This window comes from Lepisma saccharinum, chromosome 14 (assembly GCF_977018435.1).
Source record: "Lepisma saccharinum chromosome 14, izLepSacc3.1, whole genome shotgun sequence".
NCBI classification, from domain to species: Eukaryota; Metazoa; Arthropoda; class Insecta; order Zygentoma; family Lepismatidae; genus Lepisma; species Lepisma saccharinum.
Window position 1 is genome coordinate 8,918,288 of NC_139242.1, and position 26,618 is coordinate 8,944,905.

Below are 26,618 nucleotides of genomic sequence, written 5' to 3' on the forward strand. Positions count from 1 at the left end.
TCTAATAATTCTTGGAGGGGTCCATGTACATGCTTGTTTTTTAACTGCTACGCAGTCACGACTTTTTGACCTATTGCGCTCATTTTGGTCTTAATCGGCAGCTAATGAACCAAATTTTCACCCTAGTACATTTGCTAGCCAATGGAGGTCGCTGTTTTCCTATACAGGAATTAGTCTCACCTTCTCTGCGACAGCCTTTGTAAATTAACACACATGCTTTGGATTGTAACAGATCAGCTGGATTGGTCAAATATGAGATTGATCTATACAAAAAAGATCATACACTTTATACAATGCTCTATAGAGGAATTGTATAAGAATTTAAAAGTAAGTGATGATCATGTACTGGTTGTATATGCTGAAATGGAATGAAAAAGTCACAGAGCAATACTAGAAAGCCTCTGCATAATGCATTGTCTTAGTACTAGATAAACAAGTTGGGCCTGGTGCCCAATTAAAATATTCGGGTTAACATATTAATACTCTGAACTGACTGTCAAGTATTTAAGCACACTTGACAGAGTATTACACTAAAGGCAATAAGCTCCTATGAGCATCTTGGCTTAGTTTTAAGTGTGGCCAAAACAATGCCAAGAGGGTTATATTTTTTACGATCCTATGGACAACAATCTGCAAGATACAGCTTTTATAAGTGTAGCCAAACCAATCTGAGGGGGGTCATACTTTTTACAGGCAATCCCCGAGGGCTTTTTACTAAATTCTTGGATTCGACGAGTAGCACACTGTAGGCAATAAGCTTATATAAGCATCTTGACATAGTTTTAAGTGTGGCCAAAACCAGTCTGAGAGGAGTCATACTTTTTATGTCCCGTAATATCGTATTTTATACTACTGATGTGCAAAAAAAAAAAAAAAAAACACGTTGAAGGGGAGTAAAAAACACACATCCTATGGGTTTCTATCCTTAAAGGAGCCGTGATGCGGCAGGTAGGATCAGGATTTGGAAGGTACGGGTGTTTTGGCTAGAAGTAGCCGTTCAAGTCTTGTGTTAGTAGGACCTACTCATGCACATGTCGATTCTCAGGTTTTGGGTTGTGAAGGAAATGATCTGTGGGGGTACCTGGGGGGTTATTTATTACTCTTCTGAACTCAAACCTTGGAGGAGAATTAACGGTGCGCGGGGAACTACTATTTCTTTTTGAGGTGGTCGATGGAGAAAAACTCCCCCCAGAGGTTGATTTCTGGGCCTCGAGGCGCTCTGTCTCCTCGGGCTCTCCCCGGTAGAGCAGAATAGATGCCAGGCTAGCACCCAGTTTTCTCTTCCCAGAACTTCATGTTGGAGATTATTTCCTTATAGTCATCGGAGGTAATTCCATAGAACGCTCAGAGGTTTCTTATGCTTGTATCGCATTCGCGGGTATCGCATTCCTGATCAGTTCGTTGTCTATTTGATTTTTCTTTTTGTAAAGCTTGTTCATGATTTTATCATTGAATTCTTTGATTTTCTGAAGCTTGTGCTTAATGTGGATTGGAGTCATTCTGGTGCTCCAGGGTAGGTTAAGGATGTATCTGAGGTTCCTGTTTTTATATTTCTGTAGGATTACTATGTTGCCTTTATTCCCACAGAACCAAGCGGGTGATCCGTACATTAGGATTGGCTTTATCATAAGCAAGAGCTTGTGTGATAGTACTAACGGGCTGGCCGAGTATATCAGTGACTTAATTGATGAAAACGAACTCTTGCTCTGTCGAGAACTATGCTGGTGTGCTGGGAGAAGCTAAGCTTGGAGTCGAGAGTGACTCCCAGATATTTAACTTGCTTCTGCCAGGGTATGTTGACCCCTTCCAGAGTGATTTCCGGTGGGAGGGGTTGCCTTTTCTTAGTGAAAATGATCGCCTCCGTCTTATGGGCGTTTATCTTTGATCTTCCATCGATCATAGTAGGTTTTAATGTTCATAGCTAATAAAAGCAATCACAACATACAGCACAACACGCGAGATCGAACGCGACGCGAATCCCCTTCTCTCTCTGCTAGCACGTGACCTTCACTGTAGCGTAGGCATGGCTTTCGTTTGCGACGAGCCCCAGAGACCGACAACTGACATCAATGCCGCTAGGAGCGCTGTCGTATCTATTGCAGCAGACGATAAACTTACGTGGGTAAAAATCGCCTTTTAAAAGATTGTGTGATAGTTATGCGTTATGTAGGCTTATCATACGTCTAGGATTATCCCGGACAGTCGTGGTTTTTTAGTGCTGTCCGGAATTGCAAAATGTCCGGGGTTTTGAGTATATGAACGTGAAAATAGCTACCAGTATTGAATATTCACGACCGGCAAGGATCTATGGATTATAAGGATCGATTATACCTTTTCTTTCTTCGATATATCGACTTCCGAGCGGTTGCGTTTCCGTATTGCGTGAGCGTCTTGGTGATCTTGCAAGCGTGTGAAGTAACTCGTCTACACGTCTTTGATACAAGGAACATCTGCTCCAGTTGAGAGATTATTTTCAATGATAGGGAATATTTGGTCTGCAGAAAGAGGTAGACTTCTAGTATCCACTGTTAAACATCTGTTGAATGTCAAAATGAATTCAGAACTTTCATGTTCTGAATTCTATGATGTTATTAAAACAAACAAGCCATTTCTGAAAATAGTCATGTCAAGTGAGTCAACTAACAGAGAGGTCTCCTAAACATCAGAAAATATATTATTCAATTAAAGGTTTGAAAATTAATTCATTGATTTTAGAAAATAATGTTAATATTTTTTTGTACAATTTATAGTTTAATATTCCAATAAAATGTTAAGGCTTTTAAGAAATTTCAATTTATTTTTGTAAAAAAAATTGAAATTCAGCAGTAACGAGTTGATCGCAAATATGTCCTGCGTTGGACCCAAAAAAATATGGTATGTCTAGCGTTATGGTGATTGATAATTAATTACCTCAATACGTTCGTTTGTCTTTAGAAGCTAAACCCGGAAGCCCCAAGCGACGAGACACCACTGCCTCCACGTCCATTTCTAATCACAGCGCACAGACAACCTGCGCCGACAACCTGCGAGCAAGAACTAAAAATTCATTCCGGTAAATTTATCTGAGCCGAACAAGCACCGGTAAGTCTTAACCTACTTTCTCGGTGTCATGTTTTATTTACGAACATGCAGTTATTCTCCAAGCTGGTAGGCGCCGGTTTTCGCAGACAATCTAAAAGCAGGAAACCCGCGTCCTTTGTGTTTGTACCCTCATGGCCTGAAGGGTTTCTGATAGACTACCACCAAAGTAAAACTGTCATTTCCATTTCCACCTCCTTACTACCTAACCTTCAACTCACCGGTCGCTGCAAACTTTGAAAAGTTGCAATATTCAGGTCACAAGTTTTATTGAATCAACAATACATTTGTGTGTGTGTGTGTGTGTGTTTGTGCAGAATGAGAAAGGGGGTGGGTTGAACGATGCATTAAAGATAAGCACAATAACTTACTGGAATACCTCACATAATTATTTCTCCTCTATCATCATATTGTGTTAAGAGGCAAGATTTAAATACAAGGGTCGTTCAAGGTTGACCGGGATTTTCGTACGTAAAAAATCGATGAATAGCCGGATTATGATGAAACGTGCGGGTGACGTAATGTATTCCTTCGCGAGTAACTAGCGCCCGGCATGACGTATTTCACGCATGCGCAGCAGTTGCAGCGAACATGGCGGCAAGCAGTGTGTCTGTGGCTGTGGAGCAGCGGTGTGTAATCAAATTTCTTGTGAAGGAGAAAGTGAAACCAGCTGAGATTTTCAGACGATTGCAAGCACAGTATGGTGAACAAACGATGTCGCGGACAAGAGTGTACGAATGGTGAGAGCAGTTTCGCGAAGGACGGGCGCTGGTGACAAATGAAGCGCATGGACACATTCGCCCGACTGCAGTCACACCAGTGAATATCGCACGTGTTGAGCAAATGATTCTTGAGAACCGGCGAGTAACACTGCGGGATATTGCTGCCGAGGTGAATATCAGTGTCGGGAGTGTTGAGACAATCATTCACGGCCACCTACGCTTCCGTAAAATCTGTGCAAGGTGGGTTCCCCACCAGCTGACATTCGATCAGAAGTGGACACGCAGGACGTCTGTGAACAGCTTCTGAATCGGTTTCGAGCAGAAGGTGATGAATTGTTGCAATCCATCATCACGTGTGATGAAACATGGTTGCACAATTCAACCCCAGAGACCAAAAGACGCAGCATGGAGTGGCGGCATAAAGGTTCCCCGCCCCCCAAGAAAAGCAAAACGCATCCGTCCGCTGGAAAGATCATGGCAAGTGTCTTCTGGAACATGAAGGGCGTTATCCATGTGGATTTTGCTGACAAAGGGAACACGATTAATGCCCAGTATTACTCCACATTGTTGAGTGGTGCTGTACGAAAATTCATTCGCAAGAAAAGACCTGGGATGTTGTCTGGAAATGTCATTCTTCTCCATGACAATGCTCGCCCTCACACGGCCAATGTGACAACAACAACTCTGGCCGACATGCGCTGGGAAGTTCTGCCTCATCCCCCCCACAGTCCGGATTTAGCCCCCAGTGATTATCATTTGTTTGCACCCCTTAAAGACCATTGGGGAGGGAAGAAATTCACGACAGACGAAGCACTGCGGAGCGATGTCCTCCAGTGGCTACGACAACAACCAAGTTCTTTCTACGCCAAAGGAATTCGGGAGCTGCCAGAACGATTGCAACGGTGCCTCGGCGCGCACGGAGAATACTTTGAAAAACTGACATAGTTTGGTGTTTCTTCTGCTACCTATTTCCTCTGCAGAAATAAAAGTCCCGGTCAACCTTGAACGACCCTTGTATCTTTTATTCTTCAAATACCAGTAAGGGCGATCTCAGACCGAAACAACAAGTGGCAAGTGGCAAGCCACAGCGAATATCTTGTTAAATGCTAATATATTCCTTTGAACTCTTTCCTACACATCCCAATTCACAGTTAATATTCAGAGAAATATTCTATTATGACACAGTTCTGAGCCAATAAAGCTTTTATACTGACATTTGAACACTACGATCTCAAGTTTTGATTTTAACATTTTCAACTTATTACAAAATTTCGTATTTTTTCCCACTTTTGTAACCAATTTATATTTATAAATCATTTTCGAGTATCTGTGCATAATTAGCCTCTCAAATCGAATATAATCTGTTATTCCGACACTAGCGTCAATACTCGATTCTTAGGAATCTGGTGTTCAATGCTAATATTCCTTTGAAACTCATTTTCTACACATCCCAAACAGAGATAATGTTCAGAAAAATTATTGTATTATTACACAGTTCTGAAGCAATAAACTTACATTTTCTGACATTTCAACATTATGATTCCAAGTTTTTTGGAGAATAATCTCATTTTTCCAAGTTTTGTAACCAGATGAAATTTATCAACCATTTTCGAGGCTTCATGCATAACTAGGCTCTGAAAACGCATTTAATTTGATATTTCGACACTAGGATCAAAAATTAATTTTTCAGATAAGCTTAGCTAAACCTTCATTCATTGATTATATACTATACAACGTTTACTGTACACTCATGTAGGAATATTTTAGTTGTCAAATGTAAACACTGTGCACTCTTCATATATGGTGTAACTCTACGTGCCTTTCATGCTGTATATGTTATACATTGTAATAGCAAAAGCTAGCGAAAAAGTCACAACAAATGATTGCTTGTAACGTTTTATCTGTTATATGATTTTTGGAAGCTTTTACATAGCATTTATGCTAGCAAAAATGCTAAAGGAAATGCTTTCGTCTAAAGCCGGCGTAAATATCTATAAGTTTTGTCCTATTCCAAAAATGGCAGAAATTAGAAATTTCCTCATTCACTTAGAATTAGCACCATTGAAATCTCAGGAAGCCATTTCTTTGCACGTTTCTTGCACCATTTAGCACAAGACGGGACCAAATTAATCATTATTGTAAAATAATGACTGTAAGTTAAAAGTTGGTATTGTACTAGTGATGTATCAAAGTGATGGACCTTACCTTTTGGCTGGATTATTTCAACAAATAAAATACACGTCAACTCAGATTTCACACACGATAAACACTTCTACGTGCTATTTGCAGACTAACAAGGCTCTGGCGTCTGTACCTACGGCAAGTTTAATCTTCTTAGGACTGTATGTGTGTTGTCCTGTGTTTTGTCCTTGTTTGTGCTGAGTGCCCCTTTACAGCCTGAACTTTTAATTGAAGTCAGAATATTTTGGTCACTGACATTACCGTTGTGTTTTTAGTTATATTTTAAATAAAGTAAGGGGCTGCACCTCGTATCATGTAATGGGTACAAAATATCCTAAGTGCTGACGCACCAAACATATTAAATTCAATTAATCAATCAATCAATCAATCACACACGATAACATTTGGGCTGTAACTGAGAATAACAAATAATATGTAAATATTGATTGCATTCTCGCAGAAACTCGAACGTGGACCATCTCACCTGAAATGACCTCATGTGAATTAAATTTCTCCCTAAAGCACGAGTTATATTGTCATTATTTACAGTGGAATGTGTTTGTTTCCTTCTTCATACAATGTAACTTGATTATGTATCTGATGACATAAGCGCCTGGTCAATCACAACCTTGTATGTGGTGGAGGTACTAAGTGGTTCGGATCCCACGTTGGACTGTAGGTCCAGTCCCGATTAGCCTTACTGTGCATAAAGTGGACTTAAAACAGCTAATCAACAACAACAAACTTGCATGTATTTAAAGTAATAAAAAAATTGTCGTAATGTAGAAACTACACCACTTTGTTTCAGTATGTCCAACACAAAATCAAATTATAAATGATTTCTATCTTTTCATTTCACTAATATTCAGATCAGTGTATATATAATATGAATTATGCATTATTATATTATTATTATTATTTCATTAATTCCATTTTTCTTGAGTATATTAGAAATGCCATTCTGATTGGTAGCATTATTCATGTTACATTTTTCAAAGTGGAAAGTGTACGTGGGTCGTTCAATATATAAGTTTCCGTATGCTGTAAAACATTTTATTTTTAAGATACATTAGAAAACTATGCATACATGTGTGGGAGGATCCTTCCTCACTTCTTCACATAATCCCCATAGAGATTCAGGCATTTGTCCCACCGTTGCACCAATTTGTCCATACCCTTTGCAAGAAAATCAGGGCTCTGGCTATTGAGCACTATTCTCACATTACGCTTCACTTCTTCATCTGTTTCGAAACGGTAACCTTGCAATTCAGACTTTAACACATGAAAAAGATGGAAATTACTCGGCGCTAAATCGGGGCTGTATTGAGGGTGGGGCAGCCGTTCCCACCCCAATTCTTCAATTTTGTGATGTGTTTGCACTGCTGAGTGGGGGCGAGCGTTATCGTCAAGAAGAATGACACCAGCTGACAGGAGACCTGGTCGCTTATGTTGAATTGCGTTTTTCAGTTTATCCAATGTTTAACAATAACGGTCAACATCAATTCTTCTTCCTCGTTCCAAAAAGTCCATAAGCAGAAAGCCCTTAGCATCCATGCTTCTGAACTCCTTATGACGCGAGCCCGCGTTTTCCGAACAAGCATTTACTTTTCGCCCTTGAGCGCATGCGCCTTCACGTCTGATAACGAATCAATTGTTGTTCCTTGTAGACGAAGGATGGCGCTTGTCAACCATGTGCTTCTTTTTAATGCCATTGCTTTATACAATATTTTATAGCACAGGGAAACTTATATATTGAACGTCCCTAGTACTTGTTTACGTACTGTGAACTGTGAAGAAAAGAATGGAATTGAATCAAATGCAATGCCTCGGTTGGAGGATAGGATGAAATATGAAATTTTCAAATTTGTTTCTATGACACTGTAAGCAGAAACGAAATCTAAACAACACAACAATGTACTGTATATACATATAAAGTACGAGGGCTGTTTGGAAAGTTCTAAAAATCGGATAGATAGAAACACAATATCAGAGGGATTGAGGCTTTTTTTTTTCAACATGTCTCCTTGAAAGTTAATGCACTTCTTCCAACGCCTTCCAATAGCTTCACACCAGCAGAATATGTGGATTTCTCCAAGTCTGCCTAATAACCTGTCACTGTGGAGATGGCTTATTCATTGGACTGAAATTTCTTACCACCCAAGAATTTCTTCAGGTTTTGAAAAAGGTGAATATCATTGGAGGCAAGATCAGGAGAGTACGGAGGGAGGGGGTGAGGTAGAACTTGGAAGTGAATTTCGTCAAGTTTCCGTCCTGTGACCATGGCTAAATGCGCTGGCGCTTTGTCCTGGTGGAACAGCACTTAGTCTTTCATCATTCCCTGGTGTGACCAGGAATGGCACCCATCTCGCCGAAAGCTTCCTCATACCCAACTCTTCAGTGAGAATGTGGTGTACTCGGTCCACTGATATGCCCACTTCATAAGCTATCTTCCACACTTTTAATCTTTGGTCAGCCAGCACCATATCATGGATTTTATCGAATTTTTCTGGTGTGAAGGCGGTTGGCAGACGTCCGCTGCGGGGGTCATCTTCAACGCTGTCCCGTCCAAGATTGAACAGCTTCGTCCACTGGGTAACAGTGGCAAATGATGGGGCAGAGTCTCCCAACACTTTGTCCATTTCGGCTGTGATGGCTGTCGCATTTAATCCTTTCTTCACCAGAAACTTGATAACCACACGAACTTCATTTTGTTCCATGTTGTCACGTCACTTGCACTTTTGCTCCTTCACGTGCGTAAGGAAACCAGACTATTGGAAGAGTGGCGATGAAATTTCCCCTGCACGTTCAGAACAGATGTGGCCTTCTAATGCACATGCATTTGTTCCGATTAGAACGCCATCTCTGACCGATTCTTAGAACTTTCCGAACAACCTTCGTATAGGCGCTGGTATGATTTGTTTTAATAGGTTCAAGAAAATTGATTCTTATTAAAAAATTATCACCAAGAAAGGGAATTTGTGGTTATAAATATAAACGTACTATTACACTTTAGAACTACACATTGATCAGACCAACGGCAACTCGAGACGAGATACTTCCAAGAACACAAAGCTATGAAGTTGAATCTGGTAGAAATTTTAAATCTCAGAACATTATCAGTTATTGGCGAACTCCATGTATCTCTCGATCCCTTAGTGTTGACCGCTTGGCAGAGACTTTGCTTCGATCTGTAAGGGAAGGGCCATTTGCAGCGAAAAGTTCGAATGTCTGGTTTCTAGGAACTTGGGACAAAAGCAACCTGAAGGCAGGCAGATTATATGACTGGTTACAAACCAGTAAGCAACGAAGAAGTGGAAATTTTGATGTCCTACACTTGCATCTGAGGATGTTCTTCAGAATAGCAAGTTTGTTCCCTGCGCAGTGCTCCAGTTCTGCTGGAAATGGTACTTCATCTCCTCAAATGTGAACATTTAGCATCAATTATGAACAACTGCTCTGGTGCAACTATAAGAAATACGAAATACAAGGCAAGGAGTTGACACTAACAGGAAAACATGACAGTAATGTTCATAGTAATAATAATTGTTAAATTAGGCTACTATTGTATAATATATTTATTACAGAATTTAGAGATTTAGTACATGAATAAAATATTTCATAATATTAACACAATTTCATACAAATTAAATTTATCAGATATTTCTCAAAATCACGCGCGTTTCGAAGAAAATAATCCTTAATAAGAGTTTCGTTAAATTTATATATTGGTAACATTTGAAGTAGCATCAAAATACTAAAATTCTTAGGTAGGTGCAATTTCGACTCACAAGATTCATAACAATATATGGGCTCAGTTACGTTGTTATCGAAATTTGCGAGAGGAAATAACAATGCGGTACAAGGATAAACATATCGAACGTTAATATTCAGAAACCTACTTAAAATACAATTTTAAAAATATATACGTATTCCTTCTTGTGTCATTTTGCCAGTTATTTAAACCGTTGTAATGTAGGTTTTGATACATTGAATGAAATACATTACTAATATTTATTTTTGTGCCAAGATTGGCATCCTTATTTTATCTTTTATGATTATTAATTTGGACCCTAAGAAATACAGTCATTAAAAAGAAATTATTTCTTGTCTTTTACGTTCTTTGTTTGCACGAAAACTTAAAAAAAAACGCATGGGCTCAGATTGTATTTACCTTTCACAGATGTTCAGTCAGCCTTCCGGATAAAAATACGGTCATTTAATAACAACTAAGAACATTACATATAAATACATTTATGAACATCCAGCAATGATCCAATACATATTAACATTATATTCACACTTTTACAAAATAAAATTTTCAGATGTTTTCTTGAAAATCATCGAATATATCACTAATATTTTCATTTTCAAGTTTTATCACTCGTAGTTAGAAATATATATTTATTATCCACAAGTCTCTCTTCTCTTCGTCTAATATATATACACGAAATATCCATCATTCATTGAAGTGCAAGCTATTTTATGCTGCCACAGGAAATTAATCTGAGACAGCTTATGGACCTGCTACAACTGAACATCGGGAACTTCCTGAATGGGGCCATTGCCTACATTGTTCAAAGTGTGCTGAGAGGAGAAATGCACAGCTAATTCTTGACAACTCACTGTCTGTGTGGCCGAAGTGGAGCGGCTCACTGTACTACCACAGGAGCTAAGATGCCGAAGTTCTTCTCTCATATCAAGATCCAAACCTGGAAATATAGGTAAATGGTATTATATCATTATATATGTCCGTCTTGCACATGATTAATACCAAACACGGTGGATTAAACATGATATATGTTAAGAAAAAACATATTTGATGATATTTTCTTTATTTAAATATGACTTTTTTTATTTAAATCGATATTTTATGTTTTTCAAAATCACGCTTAAAATTTCTTGCAAGATTTATTGCACCATACAAATAGATACCATGCACCATACATATATATATTTTTTAATACAAGGGCTTTTTCTGTTAAACTGCCCTGTAAAATATTTGAACAGTTAATTAAAGCAAATAAAATTATTTACTAAATATCCAATTTTCTGTTTCTGCTATAGTATATATGAACCTACTATGGAAATGTTCGTTGAGTGTGTTAATGAAACTACAAGGCTCGTTCAATATGTAACCGGAAAAATGTTGTAAACAAATATTTATTACAAGCACCAAATTAACTACAGTACTATGTTTCAACATAGCCCCCTAGTTTAATGCACCTACGCCAGCGCTTGATAAGGGCGCTGATTCCACAGGAAAAAATCTTTTGACGCATGCGTAACAACCCATGCACCACTGACTGTACGTCTTCGTCATTCTGGAACCTCGATCCACTTAATCCATCTTTCAGTGGAAAAAGGTGTGGAAATTGAAAGGTGCCAGATCGGGCGAATTTGGATGGTGGGGTAAGCACTCAAACTTTAGGTCCTCGATGGTAGACAATGATACATTGGCAGTGTGTGTCTCGCATTGTCATGGAGCAACAGCATACCAGTTGACACCAGACCACTTCGTCTCCGCAGAATGGCTGGTTTCAATTTTTTCAACGCAATAGGTTAGAGTAGATGGTGCTGTTTACATTGTGACCTCTGGGCATGTAATGTTCAACAGTTGGCCTCTTGTGGTCCCAAAATAAAATTAACATGACCTTTCTGGCAGTGACTGCAGTGACAGAGCGACCTGGACGCGAAGAACCTTCAATACTGATTATGGCCTGTTTGAACTTCTCAGCCCACTCGTACACTTGTGATCGACTCATACTCTTGTCACCATACTGAACTGTCATGCGGCGATGAATTTCTATCGGTTTCCGGCATTCACTCAACAAAAATCTGACGACACTTCACTGAGTAGCTTACAGATGCCTTCACAAAATAACAAACATATAACGTATTTTAGATTTTTATTAATTGAATGCACCTTGTATAGTAATTTCAGCAACTTTTCTTGCAGTAAAAATAAAACATTCTGGATGTAATCTATAATTGTAACTTATAGTCTTTGTAGCTGATTTTTGCCAACTTTTTAATGATACTTTGCAAAATATCTGCTGCCATGTTTATTTACAGTTTAATGATAATCACAGTACATACACATTTTGTATATTATTCTATATTATTTTTTTAAAAAGTCACCTGATTTAAATCTTGGATTAAATCGTGATTTAAATCAATCCACCTTGTTGCCAACTATGCTCAAGTTCCTTTGAGCTTGGGTTATTTGTTACAAATGAGAAATTTCATATTAAAACAATGACATGAGATGGAATGAAGGATTCAATTGATTGAATTGTTGTTTTAAGTCCATTTTATGCACAGAAAGGCTAATCGGGACTCAGGTACGTATCCAGGAATTCCTTTCGGGGGGGGCTGAACACCATCTTTTTAAGGGCATAGATAGAACCTCACAATTGTATGATTAAGGCCAGTGGCGGCAATTGGGTTCCAAAACTGGGGAGGAGGGGTGCAAGGAAAGTTTACCTTCTTTTACTCTTGGTATACAAGGGTTAGCATTATGAGGCCATAGTGGGGAGCAAAATAGAGGGGAGCAACTATCCCCTAAATCGTCGCCACTTTTAAGGCTGCCATTTTAATCAGAACGTGAAATTGGAACGTCTCTTACCACTCTCTTCTAGAATATTTATCTCTGATTCGAGTCTAAGCAAGTGTTCAAAATTGTCTGTCACAGCTTCCTCAGTCTTGTCATATATCCGCAAGAAACAAAGGAAGTCTTCTCGAATACAGCTGGATCGCGAAACAATTAATGCACAGTGAAAACTCTTCCGTTCGCAACACATCTAATGTTTCGTCTTCCAATATGATCAAATGCTTACTCATTTATCTCCAGCAACGTGCCCAAGGGAGGGTTGGTGTCATCATAACCCCAATTTACTCAGTATTCCTTAAAAAGAACGTCAAAACAGGAAAATATGGCAAAATGAGGACCGACCACCAAAAATAGTATGCGTAACCTCTCTCCCTTCCGAAAATCGTGAGCACGCCACTCTATATCTCGGACACAGTTTTTAAAATAAACTCACTAGAAGTTTTTATCATTTCGTATTGGAGACTTAAGTAAGATGCGCTCTTGCTGCAGGTTTGAATACTATCTTTTTTAGAGTGTTGTTGCCTGCCTTCGCACCTAACCTTAACAAAGCACTAATTTTCCATCCTTGTGTCTTGGATCTTTAAGACTTAGGAAGATTTCAGACCGAAGGGACACGCGATGCATGTCATTTGGAACGAGCCAATCAACAGCAACGTTTCACACCGCAGCGACACAAAAGGCCGCACAAACCTACTTTCGACGTGTGAAATCCTCAGGCGACACGGTGTGAAATCTCCCTTAGTAGGCCACTGTCATCGTAACTTCGATGTGGGAGCTCGTGTTGACCACAGAAATAAAACGTCTCCTCAACCGGTGGGAATGCCCCTCAGATTTCTTCTTTCTCCTTTATTTTCTGTGCTTGTTCGTACAGGCAACATCTTACGATTTGACATACACAGGATATGTACTATGTAGACATTTTAGCGAAAAAAAATTCGAAGTGAACGGTGGCTCAGTTGGTAGAGCAATGACACGGTAGAGCAATGCCAGAGCCCTGATTCGGGTCCTTGTTGAGCCTGCAATTTCTGCTAAAATATCTACATATGCAACATATTTTTGTTTCTCTTCTCTACATTCATAACTTTTTCGGTAATTCCTTCTTAGTAGTTAAGTGTTTGAGTGTGTGTCAAACCCAGTAGGCTTAAACAAAAGTATTTTTTATGGCATGAAATTCTCTGACTGGATACACGAAATTTGGTCCGGGCTCAACTAAATCTTCACTCAAAACCTTGATTTTCAGTTGATCTGTGAAGCTTATTTCTTTTTTAATAAACCTCTCCAATGCCCGGTACTGTTGAAATATTTTCCTTTAGAGAGAGAGAGAGAGAGACATTCGATCTCTTCGGCTCTCGACCCGAAATAGCACTACACTGAGGTTTCCGAAGTTCCGCTGCCTTCAATGTTTTCAGCTTTGCACCCAAAGTAGTAGACTTCATTACTTTACGGTACTTAGTCCTTTTCATTTTCGGATCACTAGATCTTATAAAGCAAACCAATGGACACTGACTGATCACTAATCGACTGTATGAACTGTCACACTTACCTCTGAAATCTCACTAACCGATTCTGTTGGACAGATCAACCGGGACATTGCAGCCGCGTATTTATATCCTGATTATATTCTAGAGCATTCTGCAGAGAAAATGATTCGTTAATATTGGCATTACTTCCTTCTCTTATTCAAGAACGTTCCCTCTCGCGTTTTCCAGATTAAAAATTAACAACTAATCGTCCTACTTGTGGCGCTACCTATGTTGTGCACCTTCTAAATGCTGACAAGTCTTTACATAAATCTCAAGTTTGCTGCGACAACACCGAGAGCACAACAAAAGTTTACGTTCAATATTATCAACAACAGGGTTATGGAACATGCTCCGTCTTGTCTCGATCATAAATTCTCTCAAATTATCATCACATTATTCAAGAAGCCAAAAACCTAATTTTATCTAGCGTAAATAGAGAAAAATCTTTTTTTGTGGGGGGGGGGGGGCTCGAGCCCCCTAGTCCCCAACTTGGTTACGTGCTATTAACAAAAACAGGGTTATAGAACATTCTCCGTCTTGACTCTATAATTATTTCTCTTCCTAAATTATCGTCACATTATTTTATTTCACACCACATGAACCAAATACCTCATTTTATCTAGTGTAAACAGAAAACTTTCGGGGGGCTCGAGCCCCTAAGCCCCTCACTCCCTTGGATACGTGCCTGTACGGGACTGGACCCACAGTTTAAATTGGGATCCGAACCACTATGTGCCTCCAGGAAAGAAAGGAGTTTTGAAATAGATGACAGTACAACGTAAAATAATATAAATAATTCAAAATAAACCTTTCGTCCATTGAGAATGCAAATTTTTTTTCTCCAAATTGTAAACAAATGGATATTTTGGCTGTAGTATATTTAGAATGTAATTGTTTCATCTCTGCAATACGTAACAATCCATAAATAATAGGGAAAAATCAGTATGAAAAAAGCTCCAAAACCCAGACACCAGGCGTTGTATTCCAGACAGAAAATATCTAAGGAATGGCTTGTCAGATATTACCTAAGCTAACCGGGTCACCAACGGTGTAAACATGTAAACAGATGTAATCGGGGAAGAAGCTACAGATTACTGACTCGTCATTGCTTATGCAAATTCGATTGCAATAAATAAGTGGAACTACAGGGATGAAAAGACAAGCGGGACAGATCAGATCAGTTGGTCAGTTGAGCAGTAAACTTTGGGCAGTAAGCTGAGATCAGGTCAGATAATTTGAGGGTATAAAACTCAAGTGTTGTATTTTGCCATTCACATGTGTATTTATCACCTCTCTCAAGTTACCATTAAGCTTTCCATGAATAGCGAGTATGAGTGATGTGTGATGAATGAGCTACACTACCCAAGGTCGACCCCAGTTCCTTGAGGAACGTTGCGAATTGGCTGATGCCTACATACAACCAATATTGATATATTGAGAGTATTTTTGGTCCATGTGCAGAATTTGGAAACAGCCACGAGAGTGCAAACTCCGACAGCCAATGAAACCTTACGACAATTTCCTAAACCAACTACAAGCACCATCCTAGTATGAGATAAACCACTTGCCTGCTAACCTCAGTCACTTGTGGGGTATGGTTAACAATGGTAGTAGTCTTCGGTTCTTACTTTTCATGTTAACAGACAAGAATTTTGAATAATAGTGGATTCGAAGTAATTGATTTATTTCCCAAAATATGAATTATTTATTTTACTTTGCTATCAATTGACAATTTATAATGAAATTGTATCATCTCATTTTCAACTTTTGTTGTTAACAGATAAGGATTTTGAATAATAGTGGATTCAAAGTAGTTGATTGATTTCCCAAAATAATATTTATTTTTTTTACTTTGCTATCAAATGACAAATTTATAATGTAATTGTTTCCATCTCCATCTCGTTTCCAGAATGCAGTGTTAAATATTGGAGATAGAACACTGACACTCTGAAATCATAGCTGGTGTTGCGTGCAATTGTTCTATCTCAAATTTCGATAATGAATTACAGCCTAAATACCTAACCAAACAACAACTTATTTTTAGAGAGGCTTCAATATATCAGCCTTTGCAATGATACAAACTTTCAGTACAATCGTGACAAAGGTCCAATAAATATCATGTCAAACTTTAAAGGGCTCTCCTGAAAAAAGGAAGAATTGGACATAGAACATTTACATTCTCAGTGGACGCTTTGTCTACACCCTGTCCTAGCCATATCTGGAGCGAGGCCGCTCATAGCGGAAGAGAAGGAAGGAAATCGATTGGGTAGAGCGAAGTAGTACACGCTGCTGCGAAGGCGTGTACTTCAGTCGTTTTTCCACCTCCACGCAATCCCGTTCCTCTCATGTGTTCATTGGTGGAGCCTTCACGCTTCACTATTTGTGCAGACAGTTGCTCTCGTTCGCCTGCTCCAGAGATTGTACGACATAGTGTGCATTGCTACCATCCCTCCAAAAAGGACATTTTGCATGCAGTCGCGAGTGCGTATCAGTCGCGGCCCTACTTGGTGAGCGTGTTCCAGCTAATAATTTGTCAGGAAGATTATATTAGTTCGAATTTACTTTTGAATTCCAAAGGTTAGACGTAAACGAGATGGAAGAGCGATAAAAGATATCATTAGGATATGTCAGGACGAGAATGGTGGAAGGATGGTATCACTATCAAGACGACAGAGGGATATAGAAGGGCACAACGAAGAAATTTCGTCACTTGATCCCGGTACGAATCACTGTACGAATTCAGCTTTTGCTTTGAGAAGATGGGAGAATTGGGTGCCCACAAAGTGCCGTCTATATGATTTCATTTCAGAAGGTAGGTTTTTTGGGGTATGCAAATTTGAATATGTTGCCAGCAAGGCTTGAAATGAAAATTCTCACAACCTCAACACTTTACATGGTGTCGTCTAATTAGTTATAGTTAATTCAATGGAATCTTTTAAATTGGAATTTGTATTATTCGAATTATTTGGTAATTAAAATGGAAGTATGAAATTTCTGTTGAAATCAATGTTTAAAATTCAAAGGTAATTCGAAGTTTCCAACCTTTCATTTGGATAATTTGAAGGCACCTATCCAAAGACAGCAGTAGGGAAGAGAAAGTTTCTGCTTGCCGGTATGTAGCCTAAAACCTGTCCTCAATAACTTTGGATCGCCCAGCCCTTTGCTGTGCAGGTGTCGTTATCCACCCCTCTCCGCACGCAGAGCGGGGGAAGGGAGTGGGGCATGGAAGGTAAGAGGCGGATTTAACAATCGAAACAAATTGCAAAGCTATGCGCTAGTGTTGCAATATGCAGATGGGGAAACATGTCAGAAACTGAACAACACAAATATACCATGTTGTCTCCTTTATAAGCAACAAACCAGTTTATCGCTTGAGATAAAATGAATACACTGACGGGTAGCTACTAATTACACATTACGTGCAATATAAACTTTTGCCCGATGTTTAAAACGAGCAAGAAGATTTTCTTCTGTTTCAATATGTTACAATGTAAACACAAGATGTAATATATATAATGCACCCTACAACGTAATTTGATGAAGTTTAGTAAATAACACTGAGATTCTTGAGTCTATGGCTTCGTAACTTCAAGTTCCCATCCACCCTTTTGACGGCGCTAATTACTTTCCACAGGCTCTGTAATGTAGCAACTGGGCAGGTTCTGTTGGAAGATAGAGAGCCAGAAGTTTAGATTGTTCAGACTTTCTCTACTATGGTTAGTGGTTTAGAAAAAATTGGTGACATGATCTGACCCATGGTCATTTTGCAGAAATTGCGGTCATCTTGGATTTTTCCATTTTTTAAAAAATATTATCGTATAATATGGCAATGTAATATGTCATTTTATGTTTTTGACACCAGAGTGCAATAATGACATGCAAATCGCATTTGTAGAGATAGAAGTACGAGTTTTGTAGAAATTGAGGGCAAAATTTGAAATGCTGTTATAGTTTCTTTTAACGTTTGTACATACCTTTAAGAACACTATTCATTCATTTCTCTTTTCCATTTTGCGGAATATTTCCTGCCTTTGCGAAGAATTAATAATGACAATTGTTAAATTGCCATCAAAGTAAGAGAGAAAAGACTTTCATGAAGCTTATGTTTGTTTGATAACGTAAATCTAAAGGACGAGAAAAGTTATATAGGACGGACTTTCGATGACAGAAATTCAACGAATCAAGCGGTTGTGCTAAATGTGTAAATAGACATAGACGACTTTTCTATCACGCGACCATATATCGAAACGAGTAACTAAATCTCTAGATCAGTATCCTCAACAAATTACTTAAAAGAAGACAGACAGGTCTTCACTGCAAGGCCAAGTGAATCAAAATCCATATCTTCCGTATGTGTGGTATGTAATTCAATTAAAATAGTAGGGAGAAACACAACTTTTCCAAATTTGCGAGCGTGGAATAGCACACAAAGGAATTTCTCTAGATGCAGTTTTTGAAATAACTTCTACCATTAGTGATGTGTCAAGTGTTTTGCCTCAGGTGCAAGATTTCAAAACAAGAAGTTCAAAGCCTCTAACAAAACTTAAAGTGATCCTTTATCAATAAAAAAGATTGTAAGATAAGGAAATTTATCCAAGGTTTGAATTTTTAAATGATCTACGTAATTAATTCCTGGAGCAAAAGCACTAACTTAAAATTTCAAAGATATTGAATCTATGATCGTTGCGAAATTTTTCATATCCTATGGAAAAATCCCTTTCCTAGCTAGCCTCTCTGTCTACATTACAGTACGTTAGTAGATAAAGGACAGTTTACTGGTGTTGTTAAGCAATGTACCAATAGTCTCCGTGAAGAAGCAAGAAACTATGACTTCAATTTGGATGGAAAATTTGGTGATGTGTGTGATACAACGTCAGTAATGAAGTTTCAGCAATTTCAACCAACGGAGGGTTTTTTACAAGAATTAGCAGCTTCAACCTCTAAAACGCCAAGTACTGAGCGTAGATACAATACATTGTTTCAAGTTGCTTCTTTTCTCATTCATAATGGGTTGAAAACAACTGCAATTCACTTTGTCAGTTTTCACGTTATTCACATTTTAAGTAAATCAAAAAAGATTATCATTATGTTCGACCGTCAACGACCTGTTTCTGCTATGACATTGTCCTACGCCAAGATCAGATGTTAGCAAACAGAACTATCATCAGAGCTGAAGTTCACCATATCCCAATACCACATTCAATAATTCTCGAGATTCTCATACGTGATGCTACAGACAGTTACCATAGAGAAGAAGCTACACTGTCAGATATGCGTGGAACACACAGGACAGTACTCGTTCTTTTCCAAGATCGTGAGGTTTAAAATTACGATCCACATTCTATACAGGAAGAAATTGAAAGTCCAGAAAACTATGTTGGTGCATTTGGTATTCATGTTACAGTCAACAGCAAAGTTAATTGTAGGCAAATTGTCCACCGCTATTTTCATTACTTTTTTTATTCTACATTCAATGTTTTTTTAAGGGATTAAACTATGTTGGTTCGAAGAAGGCTTTGTCCTCTGTTTATTGACGTCATTGGTTCAATTCATTATCATTACATTGTGTAATACAGATCGAATGAAAATAATGGTGGACAATTCGCCTACTGTTTCTTTTGCCGTTGGGTGTACATCACCTAGTCAAAAAAAGAAATGGAAGCTTAGCAATCGCTCAGCTTGAACCATTTCTAGTAATTTTATATCAAATAGTGATTTAGATACAGCATCTGACATTCGAAAGCCAGAAAGAAATTTAAAACACTTGTGGTTTCTCTAGCGATTTCTGAATTCTTTCAATGTATCTCAGCTTGACTTCCCTGAAGCAGTAGACATACCATCAAGACATTCCCCTATGAGTGCATTGTTTAATGATCCATATCGACGGACAATAACTTGATTACTCAAATCCTTCCATACACAGCAACAAAATATGATTACATACATTCAACCATGATCAACTTGCAAGATATTCTGTGTCAGTTGAATCAAGAGGGTTTATTATGGCGTGGTGAAGGAGTATATCGAATAGTTGAGGAAATTCAGCTTCTTCTCCCGGAAAGGTCTTAGAATATCTCTCTTGGCCTAGGAGATATTTTGCAAAAACCAGCAACCTCGTTTTGGACTGTATCTGAAAACCAGCGGAAGTTTTTAAATTCTTGTAGAAAATTGAACGGCGGGTTCACGTTCAGCTTAAAGAGTTGTAAATGGACATCATTATACACTCAGGCAGTTAGAACAATTCCGATGATTTATGGACTCATAGAAACACTTCAGCGGAAAACTTTTTTAGATAATTTTCAAGATCAAAGTATTCAGGGATGTTTTCAATTATTCACGTGTGTAGTTCCTTCTCAGTGCGCGAAGAAAATCATTTATTGTGTGAAACAAAATATTTTCCATATTCTGGTGAGTAGCACAATAGATTTTAGGGAATTCCGACATTTTGTGAAGCATGTTGTCCTTAGGACCTGTTTCTGTCTGTATTAGCACCTCTTCTTTGAGACCTCCCTTGAGCAGACAGACAATAATCGGGACTTCCGTATATGCAGTATAAAAAGTGCTTACCACTTTTCTTTGCATTTGATACAATTATTCACATTGGTGTACTTCATATTACAATGATTGCTTGAAACTCAAAGAGGAGTACCCTGTGATACACCGTTCATTTCAACAAAATATTCTGCAGTATTGCTTTAGGTCAAACTTTAGAGAAAATTACAATAAGCCAGTTAAGGGACAAGTATGCATAATTCAAATAGGACGATGGTTCAATGTGCAGAACAATTCGTTGTCTGCATCTAGATAAACTAGTGACGAAGTGCAGTTCCAACAATGCAACGAAGTAAAAAATGTTAACTTTTCGAAATGTTTTCCCCCGTTCTAGAACATGCTCTTTTACACAAAGCTTGCCTATTTTTAGTGCCATATACAGGGTGTTTCGTAAGTTGGTTTACAGCGCTTGAGAGGTGATTGTATGAGTGAAAATAAGGTGGAAAGTTCATGTAACGAAATTCCGGAAACGGCTTTGTTGCCGAGTTATTGATGTTTGAATACGTGGGAAAATGATTTTCCGAAGTGAATAATGGCAAAACGGGTGGAGAGAAGTCGTCGGTGTTGGGCGGTCCACTAAGAAATTGGGTACGCTCTTGTCAAAAAATCACGCGGCAATGTTGTGCAATGTCGGCGCAAGGGATTCCCCAAAGGACGCGAACGAAGATGTTGACGGGAGTGAGGTGGGTGTGCGTTCTGCGTGAGCTGGTATCGACGAAAATTGGCATGTGTTGAATGGCACCAAAAACAAAGAAAATTTCCTGAGGGAAGGGCACCATGACGTAAAAACGAAAAAAACAGCTGATGTTCGCAGAGATGTAGAGGATATTAACTGTGGAGTGCAAAAAGAGTATTGAAAAGCAGCTGACGATGGAACAGATATTGGCCGAGGCCGAGACTGACAAAATACAGTTCCGGGTTGAGATCCAAGAAAATATTAGTCAGATTTCCATAGTTGTGTCTCAAAGAAGCAAGGACCTTGAGGACTGAAGTAGAAAAACTTACTAATCAGTTAGATACTATGCACGTTTCCCGGCAAATGGAAATATAAACTGGATTTCGAACAGTTCTTCGGCTATTCAAGGGCCAGGCTGAACATTGGTTTCGAGCAAAAAGTTAGAGTTCAAGTCCTATTCTGATTTCTGTTGCCCTTTTCGCAAACAATATGCTTGAGAAGAGGCCAAGGAGAGGCAGCTGACAGCAGTGAGATCTCGTCGATACTCAAAGCTGTCCCATGGGCCTCCACCATGGCGCAGTGGTAGCGTCATTGCCTTGTAATCGAGGGGTCCAGGGTTCGATACCCGGTGGAGGCACAAGTGGTTCGGATCCCACTTTAAACTGTAGGTCCAGTCCCGATTAGCCTTACTGTGCATAAAGTGGACTTAAAACACCAACTCAAACCAAACCAAAACTCAAAGCTGTCCGATATGAGCATGGAGGAATATGCCTGGTATATTTACTCAGCCTACCACTATCTGTCTGCCCGTTACATAGAACCACAAATTGTGAAATTCATCATCTCCCAGCATCCGTATAGATCTCGTAGTTTGAGTCTAGCTAATTCTCCACAAACTATACGGCAGCTAGCCGATTTTCTGAAAAGGTTTGAGGTACTTGAGGAGAAGGACAGTTGGAAGCCTGCGTGGAATAGAGAAGGTGCTGCCCAGGGAAATGCTCCAAGACAAAATAGAATTGGAAACCAGCAACCTAAGGTCAGACAATTTATGCAGAATCATAAAAATGGATATTTCAATTACAACAGGCGAAGTTATCCTCCGAGAAGGGATGGCAGCAACAACTACGCACGTGGGCGGCGTCGTTCCAGATCTGATCCAGAAGACCATTCCCGTGACTCCTCACGTAACGTCTCTGAACCCAGTAACTTCAGAGCGACGGCGCTTCCGTTTGAATCTTCTGCTTCAACTTTGACGAACGAGCAACGGCAAAGCGTCGACATGACTAGAGACTTTTGTTGGGTTCCGTCGACCAGTGCTAATCTGAGTGGTATGCAGTCGGATTTAGCCAGTCGCCCAACGTTAATTCTTCGTTCCCGATCACGGTTAGGCTAAAGTCTTGGACTTATCTGGGAACAGATGACAGCGTCATAAATAGTGAAGATAATCATCTTTTTGTTGTGCTGACTCTCAATGAAGGAGAACAATGTTTAGATAGAGCTCTACAACAGGCAGTTAGAAAGAAAAATTTTCTCAGGGCTCCTTTAATTAAAGCGAATGTAATCTCATGAACTACGCCATTTGGAAGAAGATTAAAGAGAAGTTGCCGTCATTCCAGTTACAACCATGTCCAGATGTTAGGCTGACTGATTTCACTGAGAGAAACAAAACGTGAGTTGTGTGATGTAGACAAGTATATCTGGAGATTTTGGAAGAAATTTATTGTAGGAGATGTTTGTCTTGAAAGGTCTCGAAGCTGACTTTATTAGCTACCCATTCCTCAGGAAATATGAAGCAGAAAATGGACTACAGCGCGAGAAGTTATCCCTCACCGTAGATGGAGTTCCGGTAGAGCAAATCCTCGTGAATAATGAATCTTAGACAGGGATATGTGTAAGAATGGTCCGTGAAGATTCCCATGTCGATCAGTGGACGGCTAGTCCTGACGACATTCTTGAAAAGGTCAATGCGAATGAAATTTTATGCGAAAAGGGTAGAAGCTAACTGAAAAAGTTTTATTGAAGCATAGAAATGTATTTTCCGAGAGACCTGGTACTATTAAAAACTTCCAGTATGAGATTGAACTCACCACAACAGAACTTGTGTATCGATCTCCATATCCCACACTTATAGCAAAAAGGAAACTCCTGGAGGAAGAACTGGAAAAGTTGAAACAATGGGGTGTTATAAGGCCTTGTAATTCTCTTTACATAAACCCTTTAATTTTAGTCGACAAGGTACGGTACGCCCGTGTATTGATTTCAATAATTTAAATAAAATTGTACGTGTACCACGGAATTCAGTTGAGTCCATTTCGGACGCATTACAAAAATTTAAAGGCACTCGTTATTTTACAAATCTGGATCTGGCTTCTGGATATTTACAGATCCTTATAAAAACTGACTGCCAACCATGTACTGCCTTCTCCTATAAAGGACGTCAGTGGATGTATCAATTTTCATAGCTGCCATGCGTGCTGTATTTGGTCCTGAAACCGAAGAGTATCTAACTCAATATCTGGATGACTTGCTGGTTTTCGACAAAGAGCTATCCAAACATCTCCAGCATCTGGAAGAGGTGTTGCAGCGACTCCAAAAAGTGGGGATGACATTAAAGCTGCGAAAGTGTGAATTTGTCCAGAAGGAAATTACCTACTTATGCCACATCGTTTCTGGAGATGCCATCAAAATCCTACCTGACAAAAATTCAGCCATTAAGTTGTTTCCTGAACCTAAAATTAGAAAGGATGTTCGAAGATTTCTAGCCCTTGCTAACTGGAGGCGGACGTTCATTGAAAATTTTGCAGCAAAATCTGAACCGCTAACCAAGCTCTTAGGTAAAATCAACGTTGGATTTGGCGACAGGAGAAAGAACAAAGTTTCCAGCTACTGAAGGATGAACTTGTAAGAGACGCTGAATTAGCACAGCCTGACTTTGAAAAGGAATTCTGTATCCAATGTGATCCTTCTGGGAAAGGATTGAGTAGTATTCTTTTCCAGATGGATGGCGAAGAGAGAAAAGTAATTCAATATGCAAGCCGAAAAGTGAACGAGAACGAGCGTCATTACTTCACCCATGGGTTAGAATGTTTGGCCATAATCTTCGGAGTTGAGAAGTATGCTGTTTATTTGAAAGGCAGGCCCTTCACTATCTACAATGATCATAAAGGGTTGGTAAGGTTACAAGACGCTCGTAACTGGAACAGTCGTTTGACTCGCTGGTCTCTAAAACTCCAACAGTACCAGTATAAAATAGTATACGTCTATGTTCACCAAAACGATCTGGCAGATAATTTATCTCGGTGTCCTGCTGACGATATAACCCAGATTCATCCTAAAAATAGCCAGCAGACATTCAGAACAAACTGCCTGTGGGCCGAAAGAGGAGACATAGATGATATTGACAAGTAAAGAGAGGCACAACCTTAAGATGAATTCTGCAAAAATTTACTCGAATCTCTAAATTCTCAGGAACCTATTCTCAGATTGCATCGTTCCTATCGCATTCAAGAAGAAATTTTATTTAAGAGAGGATCAAATGATCAGTCCTTTTGAAATTTATGTGATCCGGTCGTAAAGAAGCAGCCTCTCTTAAGAGTAGTTCATGATGAAGCTGGACATTTTGGAGTATCCAAGACATTGAAACGACTTGCAGAATGTTACTTCTGGAAGGGCTTGAAGGATGACATGATACAGTACATCCGAGATTGTGAAATTTGTACCCAGAGTAAACAAGACAAATTAGGGATACTCAAGGAGACCATTCATGTCAGTCCCAAGCAACCTCACGAGATGCTTTCTCTGGACTCGATTGGGAAGCTTCCTCGGTCACACAAATACCAGTACATCTTGAGCCTTATTGATGTTGGTACGCGTTTTGTCTCCTCATATGCCTTACGAACTGCCAGCACTACAGAAATTGTAAACACACTTCAGAGAGGATATTTTGCCCCCTAAACAAACGTTATGTTTACCCTAAGTGACAGAGGTGCTCAGTTTACCTCTAAGAAGTGGCAAGAATTTATCAAAACCTATGGTATCCATTATGTTTGCACAGCGGCTTAGAATCCAAAAGGGAACATGGTATAACGAGCAAATGAGGAGATAGTCAGATTACTTCGTTTATTCTGTTATCGAGAACATCAGACTTGATCTCGCTACATATCAAAGGTTGTTTGGTTAATTAATTATTCTATTTTTGAGACCACTGGATATTCGCCTGCTGAACTATTCTTCAATCGTCCCATACCCAGAGAGATCCTAACTAATTCCAATTGGCCCGAACGGGAAAAAGACCAACCGCATTGGAAGTCGAAATTATTCTTAGCGCAAGTCGGGGAGAACAAGAAGCAACCGAAGAATATAAAACAAAATGGAAACGCCAAGCCAGTGACAGTTGGAGACTTTGTGATTGTTAGAAACCACTCCCCAAGCTCCCTAATAGATAGGACCATTCAAAAGTTGTTTATGTTGTGGATAGGACCTTATCTATTGGACTAAGTGGAAAATAATGTTGTGACATTGTTAATTCCAAAGACTAAAGAATTATATGGTAAGGTTAACTTGAATAACCTGAAAGAAGAAAGCGTTTTTATTTCAAAACTAAGTTTCCTCCAGGTAGATAACTTCCTTCCCGAAACTTAGTTTCCGAAAGGAAGGGGCAGATGATATGATCCATATTTTTGGGACGTCACAACTTTAAAATATGTCACTAACATATTTATTTTGTGAAAGAAAGCGTAATTTTCGTGTCATTATATGCAATATTGCACCTTGTTTGTAATGTACATATTTTGTTTAATATTTATTGTATTTTATGCTCTATTATTACTAGTTCAATTTATCTTTATATTTGCGAGAGTGCACTATGAAAATTTGTATTTCTAAACGTGTGTAGATGTCGGTTTTGTTGGTAACATCTTTTTGTGTATAGTGAATGATTCATCTGTACTTGAATCTGTGCGCCGAGCAGTACTCAACATACCTTGTGTCCTTCCATGTCACTGGCTAGGGGTTGAATAGGGAGATTATAGGGGGACCTAAACCTGAACGCCCTTGCTCGATCATCTGGGTCTTACTGCATTCACGGTAAGATCCCACGTAACAGCAAAGATCCAGTGAATGCCACAGATCGTTGAAAAATTTTAACTTCAAAATAGCTCCTCGGTGTTGTGAATACATCTTGGTATGGTAGTTCGGGGCGCAAGCTAAGCCTATGTGACCATAGGTATGCCGATGGCCATGCATTGATGCTATGTAAAATACTGCAACCATTCTAC

The 26,618-nt window shown here is 39.1% G+C and overlaps 2 protein-coding genes across 2 annotated transcripts in view; both read right to left on the reverse strand.

Moving 5' to 3' along the window:
* Positions 1 to 8,239: 8,239 nt before the first annotated feature.
* On the reverse strand, positions 8,240 to 8,698 carry LOC145998668 (protein GVQW3-like). The gene has a single exon (XM_083135133.1). It carries the CDS (start codon positions 8,696 to 8,698, stop codon positions 8,240 to 8,242), a length of 459 nt encoding a protein of 152 aa, XP_082991259.1.
* Positions 8,699 to 9,661: 963 nt separating this feature from the next.
* Positions 9,662 to 26,618, reverse strand: part of mtt (mangetout) — a 390,272-nt gene continuing 373,315 nt past the window's right edge. Inside the window, exon 11 of the mRNA XM_083135134.1 lies at positions 9,662 to 10,690. Within this exon, the coding sequence (XP_082991260.1) occupies positions 10,506 to 10,690 (185 nt within the window). The 3' untranslated portion in view covers positions 9,662 to 10,505. The remainder of the gene's footprint in view (positions 10,691 to 26,618) is intronic.

Excerpts from the sequence above, each read along its gene's own strand:
- LOC145998668 (XM_083135133.1), bottom strand. The coding sequence starts at position 8,698 with ATGGAACAAAATGAAGTTCGTGTGGTTATCAAGTTTCTGGTGAAGAAA.